Raw genomic sequence first — 23,027 nt, 5'->3', positions numbered from 1 at the left:
GGGGGGGGGAGTTCTGGGGCTCAGCTCAGCAGGTGGTAGGGGGCTCTGCACAGAAGATGTGGGAGACCAGGGAGGAGGGGAACCAGCCCACAGGAGAGACGTAGGGTCTGGGGTAGGGATGCAAGGGCCTTTGCTATTTCTATAAGGATTTTAAGCCTGAATGGAAGTCAGTGGAAGGTTTGGACAGGGAGTGGCTTGATCTACTTCCGATTTGTATTGGAGAGCACTTGTCTGCCTGCTATTCTGAGTGTTGGCTCAAGGGGCAAGAGCAGAGCGAGACACAGTGAAGAACCGCAGCCATCCAGGTGGGCGATGGCAGACTTGGACCAGAGCGGTGGGAGCATGGTCAGGCCGCAGACACAGTCCCGAAGTAGCATCAGCCGATCTGGGCTTCATGTGGGATCGCAGCTGGGAGAAGCCTCAGGTTTTTGACTGGAGCAATGGTAAGGGTCAGGCTTCCGGTGGCTGAGGTCGGAAACAGATTGTGTTTTTAGGGTGTCACGGCAGACTCTAGGGTGGCCCCATGATCACCATTTCCTGGCATTCACACCATGTGCCATTCTCTCCCCTGCAGTGTAGACGGGACAGATAAGTTTCTTCTAACCAACAGAATACGGCCACATTGTCATGTAGGCAATGATGTGTGCACAATGATGTCACACAAGACTGTAACTTGTGCTGTTAGAAGATGCCTTCTCTTGTTGGCCCTGAAGAAGCAAGGTGCTGTGAGCGGCCATATGGCATGGCCCTGAGGGCAGCCACCAGCTGACAGATGGCAAAAAATGGAGACCCTCGGTCCAGAACTCTGGAAAGAGCCGAATGCTGCCAACAGCCAGGTGAGATGGGAGCCTCAGGTGAGCAAACAAGTGGATGAGAACCCAGCCAATCTGCCTGCAGACTTCTGATCCACACATGCTGAGATCATGTGTCTCGTTTTAAACCACTGAATTGGTGGGACAAATAGAAAAACCTTCAGAAAGAATAATAAATTGGTGGTAATAGGCCACAGACACATCAGGAGAAGGGCTGATTTTGTCTGGAACACATCTGGCTTGAGATGGAAATGAGAGTAGATAAATTGGTATAAGAACCTGGATTCAGGGGCGCCTGGGTGGCACAGCGGTTAAGCGTCTGCCTTCGGCTCAGGGCGTGATCCCGGCGTTCTGGGATCGAGCCCCACATCAGGCTCCTCCGCTGTGAGCCTGCTTCTTCCTCTCCCACTCCCCCTGCTTGTGTTCCCTCTCTCGCTGGCTGTCTCTATCTCTGTCAAATAAATAAATAAAATCTTTAAAAAAAAAAAAAAAAGAACCTGGATTCAGGAGAGGGGGCCAGGCTGGCAGTTTCCAGGTAGCCTTCATCAGCTCTGGAAGGTACCAAACGCTGGCCTTGTCCCTGGGTCCTCCCACGGGCTTCTGCCCACCTGTCTCCTAACCCGTTCTAAACACAACAGTCAGACTGGACTAGGGCCCACCCGTAGGACCTCATTTTAACTTACCTTCCTCTTTAAAGACCTGATTTCCAAATATAGTCACATTCTGAGATCCGGGGGTTAGGGCTTCAACACATGAATTTGAAGGGAACACGGTTCAGGCCTTAACAGCCACCAACAGCGCAGCTGAGATCCCAACTGACAGCCAGCATCAGCCATACCCTGTGAGAAAGGAGCGGAGGGCCTGCAGGTGACCCTGGCCTGGCGTCGGGCCACCACTCCCAGACCCCCACACCGAGGACCAGAGGGGAGCTGGCCACTCTGTGCTATGTCAAGTCCTGGCCCACAGAATACATGGGCATGGGACACGTGCTTTACCCACGGTGTTCTGGGGTCCCTGGTAGCTTGCTCCTGACAGTGGGAACTGAAATACATTCAGGGACAGGGTCGTGCATCGTCCAATCTGTGTGTCTACCGGATGCACGTTCTATGGTTTGCAAACGGAGAATGCCAGACCTCCAGCTGCGAAGTGGTGATGGGAATTTGAACCCGGGCTGGCTGACCCCCCTGGGCTCCCTGGGGGGAGGTCTGGGATGACGCACGACACTTGGTACCAGTGATGGAGCTTCTTTCCCCAGGCCAGTCCTGGGCTTCCCTGGATTCAATGTAGAGTGAGTGTCCCTGCCCTGCCTGCCTGGCCAGCTCACAGGATGCCTGACGGGCTCAGGACGCCCACCGAGGTCGTGGCCCATGGCTGATGGGCACACGCAGGGCACACGCTCCGGCAGCAGCCAGAGACCCCGGAACAGCAACTCCTTAGCACCTGCGAGGCTTCCTGGCACGCTGGCTGCCCCTCCAGAGGCGCGTGCAGATTTGGAGAGGCCTGGGGAGCCCTGAGTGCAGGAGGCCGAGGACGTGCTTCGGGAGCCACGTGCAGCTGGTGCGGGCAGGCGCCCACCCTCTACAGCCCTACGGAGAGCTGCTGTCTCCTGACCAGATTTCCCAACCCAATGGGCTATGGCCAGGGCTTACTGGTCAAAAGGAACAAGGCCACTCCCCAGGCTTTTTATTCCAAGAGTGGGTTTCTAGTGATGTGAGTGGCTGCAAGACGCAAGGGGGAACCCAGCTCAAGTTTATTTTTAACCATGCTAGCCTGCTGCCCTGTTTTTTGTTTTTCTTTTTAAGAAAAATGGATCAAGCATCTTTCCCCTTTTCTCTCTCCCTCTCCAAAACATCTGAAGGGTACACGACTTCTATTCTGGCGCTCCCTCTCGAGGAAAAACAGTTTTCTTTTCACCGACTGCAGCGGCAAACCCGAGTCAGGTACACAGGTCCCCATCTCCGCGTCCGTCACTGGTGGGCACCTTCCCAACAGGAACAGCAGCGGCGGGGCAGACCCTCCATAGGGTTACTACCCGATGCCCCCCCAACCACAGTTGTCATGTCCACTTAGCTGGGGGGTCTCAGCTCCCTCCTCGGCAGCCCCTCCCACTGCTGTTGCTTTCCTGGGCTCTGTATTTGAAGCACTGACCGTACAGGCACAGGAAAGGACCACCTTCAATCATATAATCCTTTATTCTGCCCCGTTTTTAGAGCCTCCAGTCGGAGTCTGACCTACCTTACAGAGCGAACCAGCCACCGGCACACACGGACCGAGACAAATTGATTTTTCTGGCTTTGTTGATGTCAAGAGGGATATATTGCAATGATTAATAATTTATCTGATAAAAGCTTTCATTGTTGTCTTTGTTACACTGGAGATTCCAAGATTTTACTCTTCCAGGTTTGAGCACTAACTGGGGAGGAGTTCACACTGAGAACTTGGGCAAAGACCCACAGTAGAAGATCATGGTCATCTTTCTACGCGTCCCCAAAGAAGAGCCTCGGAAGTCTGGACTGAAGTATACGACAAATTAGATATTTTAGACTATTTTTCTCTGTACTTTCTTATCTAGTTTCCCCACTGATTCACTACCTCTGCCACATGTCTTATCTGGTTTCCATTAGATGGGTAGGCAAATTAGACCTTGAGTTGTTTCTCCAGGATGCGGGGAATTAGAGAATCACATAAAAGTAAACACCCGCTTCTAGGGGAGAGGGCTGGAATTTAGCCGGAATGTCTGCCGTCCTACTCTTCGCTCTTGAAAGGGCTTTAGTTCAGGAAGACAAATATGGTGGAATCAGACGACAGCCCCCCCTGCATCCATTCCAGGAGAAACTCCAACAGATCAAGACCATTACAGAAGAGAAGAGATCTCTACATGGTAGAAATCTCAAGTGTTTCCACTGAGCTTGTTGCAGGTCTGTGGGTAAGCTGCACAGCACATGGAGGAAGTCACCGTCCGGCATTTAGAGGACGTGGAGGCACCTGCTTTGCAAACCTGTATCCTTGACCATGTTCTCATCCTAGAAATTCAGAGCCAGGACAGGCCTTCTGAAAGCACAGAAGTCAAGGAATCAAGGTGCCCCACACAGCCACACGAGCATGCTCAGAGGCGAAGCATGAACCAGCAAGGATGCGGGGACTGGTTTCAGGTGATCTCATTTACAGGTCACAATTATGGTCAAACTATAGCCTAGAAACTGGTCTGTTGATTTTGAGTCAAAAGTAAGTTCTGTCAATATAGAATTAAATGGTCACATACTTATAACATCTCCAAAGATGGAAATAATACGTGCTTGGGTGTAGGTGTACCAGATGTACGTGTGGTCTCCTTTTCAGGCGCTCCTTCCTGTTCTTACGTCTATCAGGGAAACACACCTCGTGTTGCTAAATCACAGCTTGAGAAACTACCCTGTCGTGTAAATAACCCATTGTGTATCAGCGAGGACGGTCAAACCCTAAACTCACTTGTGCTCCTTATTAGCTGTTCACAATATCTGTACAAGGTAGAGTCCGAGTCCTGGCTTGATCATGTCCTAATTACATGCCCTTGAGCAAATCAATTCCTCTCTGGGCTCCAGTGCCGTCATCTATAAACTGAGAAAGCAGTATGATCATGCGCCTCAAACGTGAAAGCGAGGAAGCAGTCTATAACATGTGCCTCGTGCTGGGGCTGTGTTGGGCATGCGGGTAGTCTTGCATGCGTCCTGCTTGCCATTGTCATCATTATTTAACAGGTGGAGACACAGAGGGTAACTCCAAAGTCCATTTCAATTCTTCAAACTTGACCTCAGTCGTGGAGAGGCTCTGTGACCTTGCTGGGTTCACATGGCCAGTGAGTGACACAGGCCATTCTAGAGCACGATGCTCGTATCCCCACAGTCCTGCTTTCTCTACATCATTTCCAAGCCAGAGGACTTGCCCTGACTGAGTTTAAGACTTACTAGAAAGCGCAGTAATCAAGACAGTGTGATGCGGACGTGAAGATGGAAATGTGGATAATGAAACACAATGGAGAAGTTAGAAATAGACATATATATATATATATGTAGCCATTTGATTTTTGACAGAAGTGCTAAATTAATTCAACGGAGAAAGATGGTATTTCCAACGAGTTGCGCTGGAATAGCTATATAATCCAATGGAAAAGAAAACTCAACTCACTTCACATTACACACAAATGAGCCATGAGACCAAACATAAAATCTGAAGTCGCTGAACTCCAGAAAGCAAACATAGGAGGAAACCTTTGTTCTCATGCAATCCTAGGCAAAGATCTCATGGATAGGATACAAGGAAATAAACCATAAACTTTAAAAATGGGTGCGTTGCACATCACCAAGATTTTAAAACTCTGCATTAGTAAGACAATGAAAGCACAGGCACAGATTGGGGAAAATACTTATAATAGACATATCTGACATTTAGAAAAGAGAGTTGATCGAAGCCTTCAGCCCAAGAAGGGTGGTCCAGAAGCACTTGAAGATGCGCGACACCATGAGCCATCGGACAATCACAGATTGAAACCACAGCGGGATTCCATTCACCTATTAGAGCACCCATCAAACCAGAAAACGAGCAAGAACCTCACGGTACAAGTGCAGTGGGAGATGCGGGGCAACTGGAACCCTCCCACGTTTGAAGGCAAACGGCAAGCCACTTTGGAAAATAGTTTGGAAGTTTTTTATAAAACTAAACATACACTTATCGTTTAAGTTAAACATAGCCTTTCTCAAGCATAACAGCCCCAAATGGGAGACAACTGAAATATCCATCAAATTGTGAATGCATGAACAAATTGTGATTTATCTCTATAGTGGGATACCACTCGTTAAGGGAAATAAGCAACGAACAAACAATTGGTAACATGGAACATCATGGGTGGATCCCAAAACACTTAACCCAGTGAAAGAAGCCATATGCAGAAGACCACGCCCAAGGTAGGATTTATTTTTGCGAAATTGTAGCTGAGCCAATTCATCTGAAAGGATGGACAGCAAGTGGGTGGTAGCCAGGATCCACGCAGGGAAGAGGACAGAGAAACTGCAAAGAAGCACAGGGCACCTTGACAGGTAATGGAAATGTTCTAGATCTTGACCAGACTGACGACCTGAAATGGGTGCATTTTATGGTATGTAACTGACACATCAATAAAACTGACTTTTAAAGTTGGGGGCTAAGTCTGAGAGCTCTTAGGAGCAGAGAGTTCTCATTCTTAGGGCAGAGACTCCCCTTGGTGTTTTACGTATGTTAAACCATCGATGGTGGCAAGACAAATCAGTAGGCATGACCACATTTATAACTGTAGAGAAGTAAACTGAGGCCCAGTGAGTACAGAGCTTGTCCAGGGCCAATGGGCCAGGATGCAGTAGCACAGAGATGTTTTCATCGTTAGTTCTGACTGCAGAGCTCCCCAAAGCTGAGCAGGGGCGATTTCCTGCTGGTTGTTTGCAAGGGCACAGAGGTAGAAGCCCAAGGAGGAAGTCACGTGAGCATCAGATATCCGTCCCAGTTTTCTGGAAGGATGTGAACGTCGGTGTGTGTGCATACATGTGCTGAAACATAGATATTACATAAATAGATATGCTGTTAGTCCATTACCAGCAAGCCACCAACAATCGAGCCAAGTAGAGAATTCTGTGAAGCAGAATTTCCCAGGCGGACTTCTGGAATCCCTTTATTTCAAGGCATACCTTTAGCTGCATCTCCAGTACTGTCCTCAGTCAGCAGGACGGACAGTACTTCAATCGTACAGAATCTTAGAGCTGAAATACTCCTTAGGGATATGTATTTAAAAAATCAAAATATGAAAGAATAAGAAAATGTTGAACACAGGGCATAAGAAGTGCACATCGGCCTATGACCCAGACTGGCCACTTCCCAGAACGGTGCCACACTGGAAACTCCCTCTTACTTTCTTTTACTTTCTTTTCTGATGCGTTTTAGAACAAATCACAGACATCACGCTTCCACACATGCTTCCATACCTATCTCTGAAAAGGAGGACTTTCGAACACAATGCTATTTTTATACCTAACAAAATTAGCAATAATTCCTGGGTGAGAGCTGACAGAGAATCCATATTCCAGGTTCAAGGGTGGCCTGGACAATGTTTTATTAGAGTTTCTCCTGCACACCCCACGTGTTCACTGGTTGCCGTGGTTCTCTGGTTCCTTCCACCTTCCACCAGCCCCCTTTCTTCTTCCCAGGGCACTGACATGTTGAGGAAACAGGTGAGCTGTCCTGGGAAAGCCCACACTCCACATTGGTCTGTTTGTTTCCTCGAGGTGGATATTAATTGTCCCTTGGCCCCAATATTCCCGTAAACTCAAGTCACTCTAAGGCCTTCATCAGATTGAGGTTCACTGTCTTGGTCAGAATAGGTCATACCTGATGCCACATGCTGTGTCTTGACTTCATCGGGAGTTACAGGGTCTGTCCTTGAAATACTGAATTAGTCAGAAACCCTCTTCGCTAATTGCTCCTATCCAATTGCTGGACTACAGAGAGTTTAGGTCTTAAGTGTCTGCTCAAGCACTCGGGCAAGTGGAGCTCCCAGTGCCGGGAGCCGAGCATTCTCCACCATGCGGAAACACGAGGTCCTGTCCTTTACCAAGATGCACTTCACATGCTGCCTTTCACGCTTTTGACCCTGAGCTGTCCACTCCAGAGGGCATCCACTTCTCCTAATGAGCAGGCGAAAAGACAAGCTGGGTAATAATCATTTCTAATTGGAGACAGATCCAACAGATTGATTCATTATTTCCAAGTATGGCTATCAATGTTCTGCATGGCGCTCCTATTAAACTAATATCCTAAATGTCTGTACAGTAGTTGCTGTCAGATTAGCTTAGTCCCAAATTAGCAGCCTCGGTCTCCTCCCCACAAAATCAGCTGGGGGTGGAGGAACGCAGTTATAAGCAAATGTGTAGATAACACTATTCATCCTCTCCTCCATTTGGGTATCCTTGACCAAGGCCTCCTACCACCCACACCTTAAGTTTTCAACAGGAAAAGTCCCCCCATCTCTCGGATCCCTCTAAAGGCCATGTTTTCAGGCTAGCCTTCTCCATGCTACTGACAGTAGACTATGTTCTGCCCTAATTATTCCCACTAAAGTGTTAGAGACTGACTGTGCTGTTTACTTAACAGGGAAAGAGAAAAGGCACAAATGAATGACACTAAGTAGCTGGTTTTCAGTCATCTATAGGAAACATTTTGCTGGAGGTGGGCTTTGTGGTAGAACTGCCTGTCACCCAGCCAATGGCCATTTTACCTCCCCCATTACTCATAAAGGACATGGTTTATTTGGGACAGCAAAGCACTCAATTCAAAGACTATATACTCCGCCTTCCTAGGGTTGATGTTAGCCACAGTTTCAGGTTTGCCTGCAATAGTATCTTTTCCAGCCTGATAAGCTGATGCAATTATCAATAATGTTGCACGTGGCACTTTCGAAAGCGTCCCAGTTTGGACAATGAAAATATATGGCCACCGTAAGTCACAGTGACCAAGAGATGCAAGAGGAAGTCTTGGGTGCAGCTTCTGGAAGACTCATCACGGGTGTCCGATTCACATTGGATGTCCATTTTTGTGTACTCCCGACCTCCAGAAAGGAAGGTCTGTGCTCTAGTAGCTTTTTCAGACCGTGGAGTGGCCTTGAGGATGGAGCAGAAAGCCCGGAGATGGGTCTTAATGAACCTGATGCTGCCAGGCAGGTCTAGGATAATTATTCCTGAAGCGCTGCCCCTTTTCTGTGCTCTGCCGCCAACCCATGATCCCTTTCTTCATTAATGAGTAGACCAAGGTCAACTCTAGGTGACTCTCTTCTTTTCTTTTTCTTCAGTTTTATGGTTTTATTAGCACAAATACGATGTACACCTAAGCTGTCTATTCATTTTCTTCACTGCTCAGGCTGGCATTGGGATTGGTGACTCTGATGGCCCCCTGCGCTGCTCTTTCCACAATGGCTTTGCGGTTCTTGAAGGAGACGTTGGGAGTAATCTCTGCACAGTGAGATTTGTTGTACATTAACAGCACTTCAAGCTCCTTGACATTGTGGACTAGGAACTTCCAGAAGCCACCAGCCAGCACGTGCTTGGTTTCTTGTTGCCCCCATAACCAATGCTGGGCATCAAGATCTGGTCCTTGAGTCTTCTGCCTGCCCTACTGTAAATGCCTCTGGGTTTCTGCCAGTTGAGCTTAATTTTGACATACTGGTCTGACTGGTGCAGGATGAACTTCTTGGTCCTCTCTCTAATGATCTCGGGCTTCACCAGAGGTCTGAGAGTGGCTGTGATGACGAGCAGAAGGTGTGGCTGCCGCGTCCGCAGCCAGCGCTGAGGGAGAGAGGGCTGGTATCTTTCTAAGGTGTCCCCTAGTCCAGGCTGAGCTACACTCCACACAGTCCCCTTCCGTGCCTGCTTCTGGGTAGGACGGGCCACCAGGGAGATTCCTGTGTGGAATCTGAAGGAGAGGTAAGCCGAATATGGGAATATTGGGGCAAAGGAACAATTAAAGTCCACAAACAGAGATAGCTAGAGTGTGGGGCTTTTCCAGGACAACTCACCTGGTTTCTCCAACCTGTTAGTGCCATGAAAAGAAAAAAGGAGGAAGTGGTGAAAGGTCTACATTAAAGGAGACTAGGAGGACATGTCATCAGATGATGCGGAGAGGTCATTTTGGCTGTAAGATGGAGAATGCTCTCAGGGAGGATAAGACTGGAAGCAGAGAGACCTCTCCAGCATCCCTTCTAGCAACCCAAGAGAAAAGATGAGGTTCGAACAAGAGTTGGGAAGTCTAGGATGTCTGGTGACCTTCTGAGAGTGAGGATGCCTGCCCTGTCCACCCAGTCTCTGGACCTCAGGTCTGCAGAGGGGGTCTCACGCTGATTCGATGGACCCTGCCTCTCTTGAGAGATTTGAACCTAAATTTCTCCAAACACAATCCACCTGATACTAAACTATCATAGCTCCATGCCATTCTGGTCTCCCTACCTGGCCCGAGTAAACACCTCATCTGCCCCAGAGACCGCCAAGCTCCTCCTTACCTCCTGCCTTGTCCAGTCCTTATTTACTGTGGTAGACGCAGAGTTGCCACACCCGGATGCCCCTTCCAGGAAAGGGTGGTACCAACAGGCAGCTGCCGACTCACCATTTCATCCCAGTCCAGGACGCACGGCAGTCTCACTCCCGGCCCCCGCTCCTTTCCTTCACAGGCGCTGACACCTCATACACACTGTGCACTCCAAATGCTGTCTCAGCGTTGGGTCCCAGGGAGCCTGACCTGGGACAGCCCGAGCAATGCAGGTGTCAAGCCACGGGCAACCGCTCCTCACACACAGCTCATCACTCCATGTGCTCCAGACTAGATTCTGAATGATGTATTCATTCGAATAAGGTTCAATAGACCAACCTTCTACTCAATTCTATTCTTCAGTGAATGTGGTGTTAGGACTACCTGTTTGTGTCCCTGCCAATATCCACATTGACACCTAGAGTGATGCTCTCAGGAGATGGGACTTTGCAGGGATGACGAGGTCTTGAGGGTGGAGCCCCCATGATGGGATGAGTGTCCTTACAAAACAGACCCCAGGAAGCCCCCTCGCCCCTTCCCCCATGTGAGGACACAGCAAGAAGTCAGCGGGGTTTGAACCAGAAAGTGTGTTCTTGCCAGACATGACATCTGCAGGTGCCTGGACTGTGGACCTCCAGGCTCCCAAGCTGTGAGACATCAGTGCCCCCAGTGTCTGGTACTTTCTCATGCCTTCCTGAATGGAGCGGGACAGGAAGTAACTCAAGATGAGTAGTGAGTTACAATGATCCCTGCACTGCCACACCTTACAGATTCAGCTCTATGTGAGTGGTCACAAATGTGAAAACATCATAAAATATCTTTAATTATCCACCATACGTGCATGCTTAGGAATAAATTAAAGTAATATTGAATGCCCTACTTTTCGCACCCAGAGTAAAATCCACATTCTGTTATAAAGTTAACATCCCTGCCTCCTGCCACAATCCAGCCTTCCAGAATTATTATTCAAGGTTAACTGGACACCTGAGTACTTTAAAGACTAAATTCTGGAAGGCACTGCAGATTTATCAACAGAGTTTAGAAACCACTTAGTGGTTTCCCTGAGTGCATTACACCTCTCAGGCCATGAATACAGCTCTCTCTTTGTCTCCCAAGAATTCCAAGGAGCTCAGAAGTCTGTGTGGCTGTCACTACCAATGACAACTCCGCTGTGGCCTGACCCAGCCCATGCTAACATCTTAAAGCCACGAGAATGCCAGATCCTAGGCTGTCTGGGATCCCAGCTGCTTCTTTTTTTTTTTTAATAATAATTTTTTATCATGTTAGTCACCATACAGTACATTCCTAGATTTTGATGTAAAGTTCCATGATTCATTGTTTGCGTATAACACCCAGTGCACCATGCAATATGTGCCCTCCTTACTACCCATCACCAGCTTATCCCATTCCCCCAACCCCTCCCCTCTGAAGCCCTCAGTTTGTTTCCCAGAGTCCATAGTCTCTCATGGTTCATTCCCCCTTCTATTTACCCCCCCTTCATTCTTCCCTTCCTTCTCCTACTGATCTTCCTACTTCTTATGTTCCATAAATGAGTGAAACCATATGATAATTGTCTTTCCCTACTTGACTTATTTCGCTTAGCATTATCTCCTCCAGTTCCATTCATGTTGATGCAAATGTTGCAAAATCATTCTTTTTGATGGCTGAGTAATATTCCATTGTATATATGGACCAATAGCTAAATTGTGGAAGGAGCCGAGATGCCCTTCACCAGCTGCTTCTTGACACAACATCTTGAACTGAATCCCAATCTGCCCAAATACACCTGTCTGAATACTCCTACTGGGCCAGGAGCCTGTGCTTGGAAAACAGCAGCTCACTTCTGACTCTCCTTGCCCCATGCCATGAAAATCACATCAGAGGCAGGGGGAAAAAATGTCCTTAAAAGCAATATTGACATTTCCTACCTTAACTTACTTAAAAAAAAGAAGAAGAAGAAGAAGAAGAACATAATGCCACCCCCAAACTTTACTGCAACAATGGGTGCGGGCAGGGTTTGGCCGAAGGAGGGGAGGTGTTCTTGCCTGGACCGCTGATGAGTCTGCAGGCCACTGACACTCCCTGTGGAAATCGCTAGTAAGGATGAGAGAGGAGGGAGGGCTGGACCCCAGGGGCCTCCACTAATTGCTGTCCTCTTGGTTTTATTTGCTCTGAACTTCAGATCGGGGTAGGAACTCATGGGAGAAACATCACAAGATGGTTTGCGTTTGTCACCTTTATATAAGAAGGATCTTAATGCGTGAAAGACATTTTAGGAAAACTCTAATTAAAGATGCGCTGGCCTCACGAAGAAGAAGAAAGAGCGCCCTGTCATTGGTAAAATGTCTAGCGGATACGTTCTGCAGTCAAACCAGCTTTTGTCTCCGAAAGGCTCGGTGTATAATTAAGAGATCGGTGTGCCAGCTGGGGCCACCGGGTTAGCAAGCCCGCGTGCCCCCCACTATTACCCCGAATGGCGTGTCGCTGCATCTATAAACAGAGTGCAAAGAAGCTAACCCTGTTAGGAGTAATAACAGTGATAAAGTTAACAAGAGAGCCGCGAAGAATCAGATCAACATAAACACCGCCTTCCTCCCCACTTCACATTGTCTCTCTTTCCTTCTCCTTCCCTTGGCTCTGAGCGAATCGGGTACCGGGCCCTACATCGCACAGCAGCACCGACACTCAGCTGCTAAGAGGCAGTCACCCTGAGCAGCTGTGCTCAGCATTCCGCCTGCACCAGCCACCCCGCAGGCACTGGGGTTAAAGCAATGAGGCATTTTTATATTTTCACTTCTCTTCTTTGCAAAAAAAAAAAAAGAAAGAAAGAAAAAAAAAGAGAGGCAGGGAAACACAAAAGGGAAAGCGTATCTCGAAGCTGAGGTTCTGTCACGCAAAATAAGGAACGAAGAAGCCCACACGGTCACACAGCCGGTGGGGCCTGCAGATTTCCTCTGGGGTGTGCAGGGTCGACAGGCACGAAGACGTATCGATCCTCGGTGGCCCGTCTCATCGGCAAAGCGGTAACGGTCTGCATATTAACACACAGCCCAAGACTCAGCCGCCAACAGAACGGACAGCAGCATTTGGGTCCCAGCCCCGAGAGCAAGTGTTAGTTTCCAGGGTAGATGGAGAATGAAAAATGGTGCGTCTCCCCAGGAGCACAGTTTGGCGGTTTATCCCTAAACTACACATTTTTGCCATGCGATCCAGCAACCGTTCTCCTTGGTATTTACCCAAAGAAGCTGAACACTGATGTCCGCACAAAAAGCACGTGATATAGCAGGGTTTTTTTTCCCATAATTTCCAAATCGTGGAAGCAGCAAGATGCCCTTCAGCAGGTGGGTAAAGAAACTACGATATATCCATATAACAGAGTATTATTCAGCACTAAAAAGAAATGAGCTATCAAGCCAAAGAGACATGGAGGAATGTTAAATGCATAGTACCGAGGAGAAGAGCCAAACTGAAAAGGCTGCATACTATGTGATCCCAAGTCTATGGCCTTCTGGAAAAGGCAGAACTATAAAGACAGTAAAAAGACGAGTAGTTACCAGGGGTTGGAGGAGGGAGGGAGGGAGAGGTGGAGCAGAAAGGATTTCTAGGGCAGTGAAATTACTCTGATATTATGGTGCCGTAAGTACAGACACATCGTTATACATTTTGTCCAAACCCAAAAAATGTCCAACGCCAAGAGTGAACCCTTATATCAAGTATGGTCTTTGGGTGATGATAATCATGAGTCAATGTACATTCATCGACTGTATCAAAAGTACCACTCTGGTGCGCGTGTGGATAGCGAGGGAGGCTGTGTCTGTGTGGGGGTGGGGTGGGAGGGGAATCTCTGTACCCTTCCCTTAATTTTCCTGGGAACCTAAAATTACGCTAAAAGATTCAAGTCTTCAAGAAAAGCAAAGCTACGTTGGACGCAAATGCACCCAGCAAAGATTAGAGAGGCTGAGTTACTGACACTTAATTCTGCCTATGCTTTAGGGACTGAAGTACATTTCCAGTGGAACCAAAATCCATAAATAGACTGGTTTTTACTGGCTAACGAGAATGTTCCAATAGATTAGCAAAATTGAAGAAAATCTTTTTTATTTCTTTTTGAGAAAATACCTTGCTATATTAAAATCCTATTGTGATTTTACCTTCCCATAGTTTAAATACCCAAAAAGAAGAGAAGATTTTAATTAAGCGGATCCTTCTGATTTATAGAGATTTTGACTCATAGCTCACGCAGTGATGTCTTTCTGGAAAATATGGTTTGTATGCAGTCATTTCTAGCTTTAGATGGAACCAGTCATGGTTAACACTCCAATTAAATGTTTCAACAGAACTTCAATGACTCAAAATAATTCACCACGCATGTACCAAAGGTTGACCTTACAGACCCAATCGCCCTCCCCTGGACGTTGATTGGTCTTTCTTTGGTCTGCATAGAACAGCTACACAGACATCGAGAACAATGACTCTCTCTGCAGGAACCTGAGGTATTCTTAGCATGGGATGGTTTGACAACAGCAAACTGGCAGCATTTTAGCTAGTTTTTCTTTGGACAACTGTTGGATAGGCATTTCATATTTGTAGCTGAAAATGAAAGCACATTCCTTAAGGCAAGTGTGTGTAAATTCAATCCAACCCACTCGTGTATGGGAAAGAATACTGTACCCTCCCTCCAAGGAACTGGTAAGTCGGGGTACAGTTGAGCAGGGTCAGGATGGTGACACGGAACACCCTCCTATTAGCGTTCTCGCGTGTGTGTAGTTCGCAACAGGCTGAGACCCATGGCCGGTTGGGACCAGCGCTCAAGAGAGACACGACTATGGCTGTGTTTGTGTCTCTGTGTGCATTTGCAGGTCAGGGTGAACAGCGCGTCAAGGACAATAGCACTCAAAAGCCTGAAAAGAGAAAAAGAACCCACGGAACCAAAGATGCTGTCCCTAGTGAAAGAGGTCACTCAGAGGACCGAGAAACTTCGGAGCAGCGTTTCTCTGACAATGCAGCGTCGGTCGCACCCGCCCAGTAGCAGTTCAGGAGTCACGACCGTGCAGCCTCCAAGCAAACCACAGCCTTAGGAACTGGGCCCCAGGGGTGCATTGCTCACTAGGAGCTCACAGTGAGCTTTGCATGCATCTTCCAAGTGGAGGACCTCTGCTTTGGTCCTTCCTGTGAATGACGTGAAGGCAAAGCTTGGGCTCAGGCGACATTTTCCAGCTTCATCGTGCTTCACCTCCCACCACCTAAGTCTTCACTGACCCTTCTGCAAGGGCTCTCTGGCTTCCCAAGGCAATGCCTCGGGGATTGTATGGGGACTTGCGTGGAGGGAGGGGGCAGGTGGGGAGGGGAGGACGAGCTAGTTGGGTCCTGCCCGCAACCCCCTCCCTCACCGACCCTGCTTTAATCCACACGACTGCTCTCCTGTGTACTTGATACGGATGCTGCCAGATAAGATTTCTTTGAGTTTCGTAGCCTCAAACAAACATTTGAAAACTGTTCTAACCTTTAGCAAATGTTTTGTCTCACACCTGGTCTCCGTCAGTCACGGGGATAGGATTCTGTTCCATTTTGGATTACGTTGGGGAAGATTTTGATAATCTGATCAAGTTTATTCCGCCTCTCCCGTCAAACTGATCATAGAACTGGAGGTGAACATGGAAGAAAGCCAGCCCGAGCTCATCTGAGGCCTGAATGGTAAGTTACGTAAAGAAATCCATGCTGCTATTTTCAGACACATACAGTAAATGTAACCAGTCTAAGCGATGAACGTTGGTGATTTTAAGGAACTTGCTCAGCCTGAAAATCACCCACCCACAGGAGAAAAATTAACTAAGATGCAAACACACGCAGTTTTTCTGAACTGTACTTAAATATTAAATTAAACTGAAGTTTAAAATCAAAGCAGGTAATGCAAAATGTATTCAATCCATATAACGGATTTTTACAGTCACTTTCGTTCCATGTTATTGTGCTTAAAAGCCAGTTAGGAGGAAATGGTAGAAGAAAGAAATTGAAGACAGAAATAGGTAAGAAGAGGATTGATAGAAAGAGAAGTGAAGGAAAGTCAAGGCTCTGGAAGTCTGGAGATGGATGTGATTTTCAATAGCCTTCTGTTTCCCTGGGCATCGGCGTCGGAGTAACCAGTCACCTGTGACCGGGACCTTTACCAGGCCCATTCATCATCATCTAACAAGGCTCCCTGACTTCTCGCAGAAGCCGTGGGAGGTTCTGCTCCAAGTGGGATGCCTGGAAAAGCCCATCAGTAGCAGAATTATATTCTCAGAAGCTACTTGGAAGAACTGTCACATCATATGCCAGGTAAGAAGGAACAGAGGATGAAGTCTGTTATCTGGGGACAAAGAGCTCCTTTATTCATGTTTTAAGAAAAGACGGAGCTTAGTCCTGTGGAGCCTTTCAATTATTTCTAAACGGGTCATCGATAGCATTGTATACTCGAGAACAGTTTGCTCTCTGAATAGTTGAAATATGTTCCTAGCTTTGATTTATTTTTAACTCATTTAGGAAATCCTTTGGTTACAGGTAATAGACAGGTAAACTCACTTTAGCCACAATTTCTGTTGCTGTAAATTCTCAATTAATGTACCGAGAATCTTCCAACTTGGAAGTGTGGTCAATGGTCTCTGCTCACCCTCTGTGAGGTTGGTTGCCCGAGTACCTGTATGCACAGGCTCAGCCTCTTTTCTCTTGGTTGATATTTGGGTAGCTTTCATTTTCCTTTTTGTGCTCATGGCCACTCGACCTGGAAACAAAATAAAAAATGATGTCCATAGGCCGAAAATGAACTTTTCCATAATACCTTGCATGGAGAAGAACCATTGGAAATAACCATATTACCCAAGGTAAAGGGGGAAGAAGTTTGAAGAAGGCTAACAGGTCCAGGAAAGAAGGGAAACATTAAAAAATTAAACAAGCAGATAAAATATAATTAAATGTAATTATCAGTTTTAGTTAAACCTGGAAGTTAATGATGGAATTCTGATTTCAAGATTTAAATGTTTTTTAATAAAACGTGGTTAAAGATAGAAAGGGATTGTTGAATGCCAGGACCAATGGAAGATAAAGCTCATCCTTTCAAAACCTTCAAGTTAGGATTAAATACATCAGACATGGCAGCTGCTGCTTTACCTCCATTTCTTTCTTTTTTTTTTTTTTTTAGATTTTATTTAGTTTTTTGAGAGAGAGAAAGTGAGAGACAGAGCATGAGCAGAGGGGAAGGGGCAGAAGGAGAGGGAGAAGCAGACTCCTGCTGAGCAGGGAGTCTGATGCGGGGCTCCATCCCAGGACCCTGGGATCATGACCTGAGCCGAAGGCAGACGCTTTAACCGCTGTGCACCCAGGCGTACAGACAGAGACAGCAAGAGAGGGAACACAAGCAGGGGGAGTGGGAGAGGAAGAAGCAGGCTCCTAGAGGAGGAGCCTGATGTGGGGCTCGATCCCATAACGCCCCTGAGCTGAAGGCAGACGCTTAACGACTGCACCACCCAGGCGCCCCTTCCTTTCCATTTCTGCCATGTTTATTACTCATCAATTGTGTACCATTCTTTCCAAAGGGATAAAAGAAGTTAGCTCTTTGCCAAGGTAGGGATTTTGATGACTATAAGGTAAGCGGGATTAGTGGAATTAGAATTCTGGAAGAGTTGCCACCACCCTGAGCTTCATTTATGCTTCTTTGTAGCACATTTGCTGGCGTTAGTTCGCAGAGATGAGATCAAGGCCGCAGTGCTGTATGTGGCGGACATGGGTTGCTTCTGCCCTCATGACCATTCATCTCCCTTCTTCCAGCAATCAAAGCTACTCTTTCTGAACTGTCAATCCATGTGCTTTAGATTTCATTCCAACTCATTTCCAAGAGTAGGCATGTGACTCAAGCCTCATTTTCTTGGGTAAATGACCCAATCCATTGTAATTCAACTCAATCCCAAGCCTTTGCTGAAACTCGTACAAAACAGGTGTTCTGTCTGGGGGTTGCCAAATGCTGGTCTCCACCTCCTGGAAGCCATCTTTTTACTGCTTGGAGACAGCCTACCTGAGAATCAATCGACACAGGAAACACAGTCTGATCGATTCCTGATGGCGTCCTTAGAGCACGTGGATTTACTCATAGCCAAAGACTGCTGCACTCTTGGCTTCTGAAGCTTCATGAATTAGTGTGTCCCCCGCCCCAGTTTTTGTTTGGCTCTTATTTACTTCTATCAATTTGAATTGGGTTTCCATCATTTACATCTGATATTCTTAATTAATAGACTGCATTTTAAGAGAAATATTAGGAAGTTTAGAAGAACATATTGGGGCTCCTGGCTGACTCAGTCAGAAGAGCATGTGATGCTTGATCTCAGGGTTGTGACTTTGAGCCCCATTTTGGCTGTAGACATTACTTAAATAGACTACTAAAAAATGACACAAAAAAGAACATATTAAAAAATACTGTGATGGCTAAAAAGAATGTAAATCAAAGTCACTAGACAAATAAGTTGAAGAAACTGGGGATCTTTGGTTCGGGGAAGAAAAGGTTAGAGTAGACCTATTGTCCTCAATACTTTGAGAGATGCTATTTAGAAGAGAGAGCGGATGCTCTGTGGGGCCTTGTGAGGCATATAATGCCCTCACCACTTACTGAGATAGAAGTTGGGGTGAGTAGTGTTGCTGCAAAGGAGATTCCTTCTCAGGGCAACACTGAGGTCTAAACAGCTCTATTCTGAACTCAGAGAGTCATGACTCAATCATCTGAAGTGGGGATTTCCTTGTTATTCTTCAATGCACCCTACGATCAAATAGGACGGCACTCTAAGAAAACTCAAAACTCACTCCACAGAGGTCTAGGTGGGGTGGGAGGAAGAGAAGCAGCCAATGAGAACAGACTGTATTTTTTTGTCTTTTTTAAAGTTTTTTACTTCAATTCCAGTTAGTTAACATGCAGTCTTATATAGTTTAGGTGTACAATATAGTGATTCAACACTTCCATACATCACCTGGTGACCCCCACGTAACAGAGTGTATTTTGAATAGTTTTCTGAAATGCTGCCATGAGCTTTAAGATATATCTTACAGTCACCAACACCCAACCCCATTTCCCCTTGGCTTAAAATCATTCAAGCAGGTGCGCATAGCTGCTCGCGAGCAGTTCCTGCTAACGTCGGAGAGGATGCTTGCTGAGGACTCCCCAGTTATGCTGGCAGCTACGTAACACGAGGTAGCATCACTGTCCGTGTCCATTGGAGAGTTCACTTTTTAAGACAATTTTTATCAAGACTCAGGGGCACGCGGACGCCTAGGGGGCTCCGTTGGTTAAGCGTCTGCCTTTAGCTCAGGTCGTGATCTCAGGGTCCTGGGATCGAGCCCCACTCATTGCTTAGTGGAGAGCCTGCTTCTCCCTCTCTCTCTACCCCTCCCTCTCCGCTCATGCTCTGTCTCTCTTGCATTCTCTCTCTCGAATAAATAAAATCTTTAAATAAAAAGGACTCAAGAGCACGGACAATGCTGTCCTCACTGCTCCCACACACCCCTCTCCCCACACCTGAATCGTGATGTCTGCTACATGGCGCCATTCTTGCTCATTTATATATTATTCATCTACTCTTCCCCAGGAGACAGAGTTTTCCTGGAGGGCAAAGGCTGTGTGGATGTTATTTTTGAATCTCTGGGTCCTGAATTCAGTCTGGAATACACCTGATGGCCAATATTTGTTGAGTAAATGGTCACTCAAGTATTATGGGTTGTGTGCAATGCTTTTTTGTAGCTAACCTGAAAGCCCACTGGAATTCAATTTTGTTGACACCTTCTTATTAGCCAGAAGTGGGAATAGATGTCATCGATACTGAGGCCCTTGAGTGGAATACAGATCACTCCTTCTTGGCATGTCATTAGGATATCACTGGATACACTTAAACAGAATTCTAGTAAAGAATTTCACACTTAAAAGAAATCCGAGAATAATTGCTCTGTTGTTCTAAAAATACTTTATTAATGGTGCCTTTGGAATATATTTGTCCTGTTACTTATCTCATAACAAATTAAATTTCTGGAATAAACACACTGTATGTTTATAACACAGTTCCATAACAGGAATAACAAGACTCAATCTCAGGGTCACATTCACATATAGAAGCCAAACTCGGTACCTGCAGCATGCAACGGACGAATGTCCCCTGTACGGTGAATTTTATTTGCAAATGAGGATTTGTAACAAGGCAGCTCCTCATAGCTTTCAAAGCATTCGCACATTTTTTAAATTTGATTCTCAAAAAATTAGGTGAGGTATTTTGGGTAGGAGGAGAATTTCTTCCACTCTACCCCTAAGAAGCTAAAAGCAATAACAGAAGCGATAGGACCAGGGCTGAAATCCAGACTTCGAGCCCCAGTGCATTTGCATTTCTTCTCCCCAAAGCTGGCCTTAAAGAACTTTGAAGCACAGGATAAAAGTGCCCTTGCTTCAGAAGTAGGTCAAACTCTTAAAGATAAAATTTATGTACAGAAAATGCATGTTTGGTGGGGCGCCTGGGTGGCACAGCGGTTAAGCTCCTGCCTTCGGCTCAGGGCATGATTCCAGCGTTCCGGGATCGAGTCCCACATCAGGCTCTTCCCCTATGAGCCTGCTTCTTCCTCTCCCACTCCCCCTGCTTGTGTTCCCTCTCTCGCTGGCTGTCTCTCTCTCTGTCGAATAAATAAATAAAATCTTTAAAAAAAAATGCATGTTTGGGATGATCAAAACACAAGTGGCTTCATTGTTCATGCTGTGAGACAGAGAAACTCCCTTGTTTGGAAAATAGACACCTTAAAATTGGTTTTCATTGGATAAAGTCATGGGTGAAACTAGGAATTCCGAACGCTGACTTCCCGTCATTTAAAGAGGAACTACAATGCTGATCAGCAGCATCATTCATCCAACGGGCATCAAGGAGGGGCACTCACACCTGTGAACACGGTCCTGTCGCCAATAGTTCGATGTGTGCTTCCGCACCAAAGGACAACGATACAGTGTGAACAGTGTCCGAGGCAAAATAAAGAGGAATAGGCCATATAATTTGCAAATAAAGCCAGACTTGCTTCTCTTGCCTGATTTAAATGATTTCTAAGGAAAGAAAACAGCTCTCAGGCAGAAGACAAAGCGAATACATTATCAGGTGGAAGGCTGGGTGTCAACTCCCTTCTTTGCCTATTTGCACTTCCTTTTGCCTACGTATCTCTCCCACCGCTGGACCCAACACTGCGGAAGCAGAGCAAATGTAGTCGTCCCAGTAAATAGCGTGATCCCGGCACACGCGAGGGCACATGACCATGGAGGTTCGCTAGATCCCATACCTGACGCCTGAAACGCACAGGACCACACACGATCCGTGCGCGTTTAGACGGACGAAGACGATAGCTATCCGCACGTCAGAAGGGCTACCAAAAATGCTTTGTACATGCTGCTTAAAAAACTCCATGAGGACAGGATGGAGAGAGGGATGGATAGAGATCAGAACTCATTTACCCCATCATCTTACTCTACCAAAAAAAACAAACCTGGTGAGACGTATTAAGGTGCTTTGCCAGGAGCACGCAGTAGACTGGCCGAGTCAGTATTCGAACACAAGACTCCTCATCCCGACACCATGCCGCTCCCCTGATAGGACGCACAGGCTTCCATGCAGGTTAGCACAACGACCACAGAGACAAGCGGCTCAGGCCCATAGAGGAACAGACGGTCTACACCGCTGGCTCTGCAGGCAGGTGTGGTACGTGGTTTCATCAGAGTAAGAAAGAAGTCGTGGTAAAACACTGAGGTCAACTTGGTACTTGACCATTCTGGGCACGAAAGATGAAAACGTAGAAACATTCAGTAGTGACATTTATCAGCAATACTTTACTTTCCCTCCAAACTCAAGTATTTGTCTACAATGAAAAAATAAAAGAGTCAGATATTTTCTAGGATGATTTACCCAGACCATCAAGAACAGCAGCCCAAAGCTATGTATTCCTCAGTCTCCATTCCTGGGTAGACCCAGCCTAATGGATGCTTGAAGACCACTTGCTCTGGTTGACGTCCACTCCCCGTTCCTCTCAGTCAGACTTTGGGTCCAAGTTGCCTGTGTATTTATATCAGAGGGTATGTTCTGCAGAACTCATAAAGCTTACTTTCAGCCGAGAAGACAGAAAACAAATGAGGGGTGTGGAAATGATAGGTGGCCAACCCTCAGTCGTGATTCAAGCCTCTGCTTTGAAAGGCATGGTGAGGTCAGAATTTTCTGCAGAGAGGTTTCGATGCTTTCTTAAAAACCAAAGATAAATATTCACAAGGGGCAAGGGTGATAAGAAATGTCATAGCAACTTTTGTGTTCAAGGGAGTTGCAAAACAAGCCAAGGAGACCGATAATTCCCTCCAATGATGAATAAAAAGGCTTTGTCTCACTTAGAAAGCAACCTCCAGAACAGAATTGGGGCTCGGAGGAGGTGCTGGAAGATCAGAATACTTTCGGTTTCTCCACGAGTGATGGGAACTGTGGCAGGGGACTAAGGCTTAGGAGATAAATCTCTCTCCAGAGTTCATTATTATCTCAAACCACTGACTACTTTTTGCGATTTTCATTCTTAAAATAGTCGAATAAAGGCAGCTTACCCATTTGAGTGACTAGGAATCTGATGATCTTTGTAACCTCTAGCACACAGTTAATAAATTAATCACGTTTCCCGGGTACTTACTGTGTTATTATTTAAGCCATCACGTCTAACGCAATGTTTCTGTGATTTTACTTAGAGGAATCAGGAGTCAAATCCCTGCCTTTATGACTATGTTCCAATGTAATAGACTTCACGAAATATTAAGCATATTAAATATGAAACACTAAATATGAAATTGTGCAATTTGAAACCTGAAACATTCTACATGTCTTTTCTACAGTTGTAACAATTCTGACGATTTCCAACAGGTAGGGACTCCTGGCGCTAAACAAATTCAGAGCGTAAAATCCCCCAGATCTGTTGTTTACCAGGTCTGTCTCTGGCTCACTGGGGATTTATACCTTTGCTCTGGGAATCACCCACATTTTCCTCCGTGCCAGCTTTGTGCTGGGGGCTGTGTTCCAGCCCGCCTGTTTGCTAAGTCCCCGTTCACAGGCACCGTCCAGAGCTGTGCCGGCTGCT

General features: G+C 46.5%; 1 protein-coding gene across 1 annotated transcript in view; it reads right to left on the bottom strand.

Annotated features, from left to right (window-relative positions):
- Positions 1-8,702: 8,702 nt before the first annotated feature.
- The window catches only part of LOC103676279 (60S ribosomal protein L32-like), a 55,513-nt gene continuing 41,188 nt past the window's right edge, over positions 8,703-23,027 (bottom strand). Inside the window, 3 exon segments of the mRNA XM_040645497.1 lie at positions 8,703-8,917; positions 8,920-9,278; positions 9,382-9,395. Of these exon segments, the coding sequence (XP_040501431.1) occupies positions 8,703-8,917; positions 8,920-9,278; positions 9,382-9,395 (588 nt within the window).

This window comes from Ursus maritimus, unplaced genomic scaffold, assembly GCF_017311325.1.
Source record: "Ursus maritimus isolate PB19 unplaced genomic scaffold, ASM1731132v1 scaffold_31, whole genome shotgun sequence".
In the NCBI taxonomy this organism is placed as follows: domain Eukaryota; kingdom Metazoa; phylum Chordata; class Mammalia; order Carnivora; family Ursidae; genus Ursus; species Ursus maritimus.
Note: the sequence above shows the minus strand (reverse complement) of the source record. Positions and strands in the feature narration are given on the sequence as shown.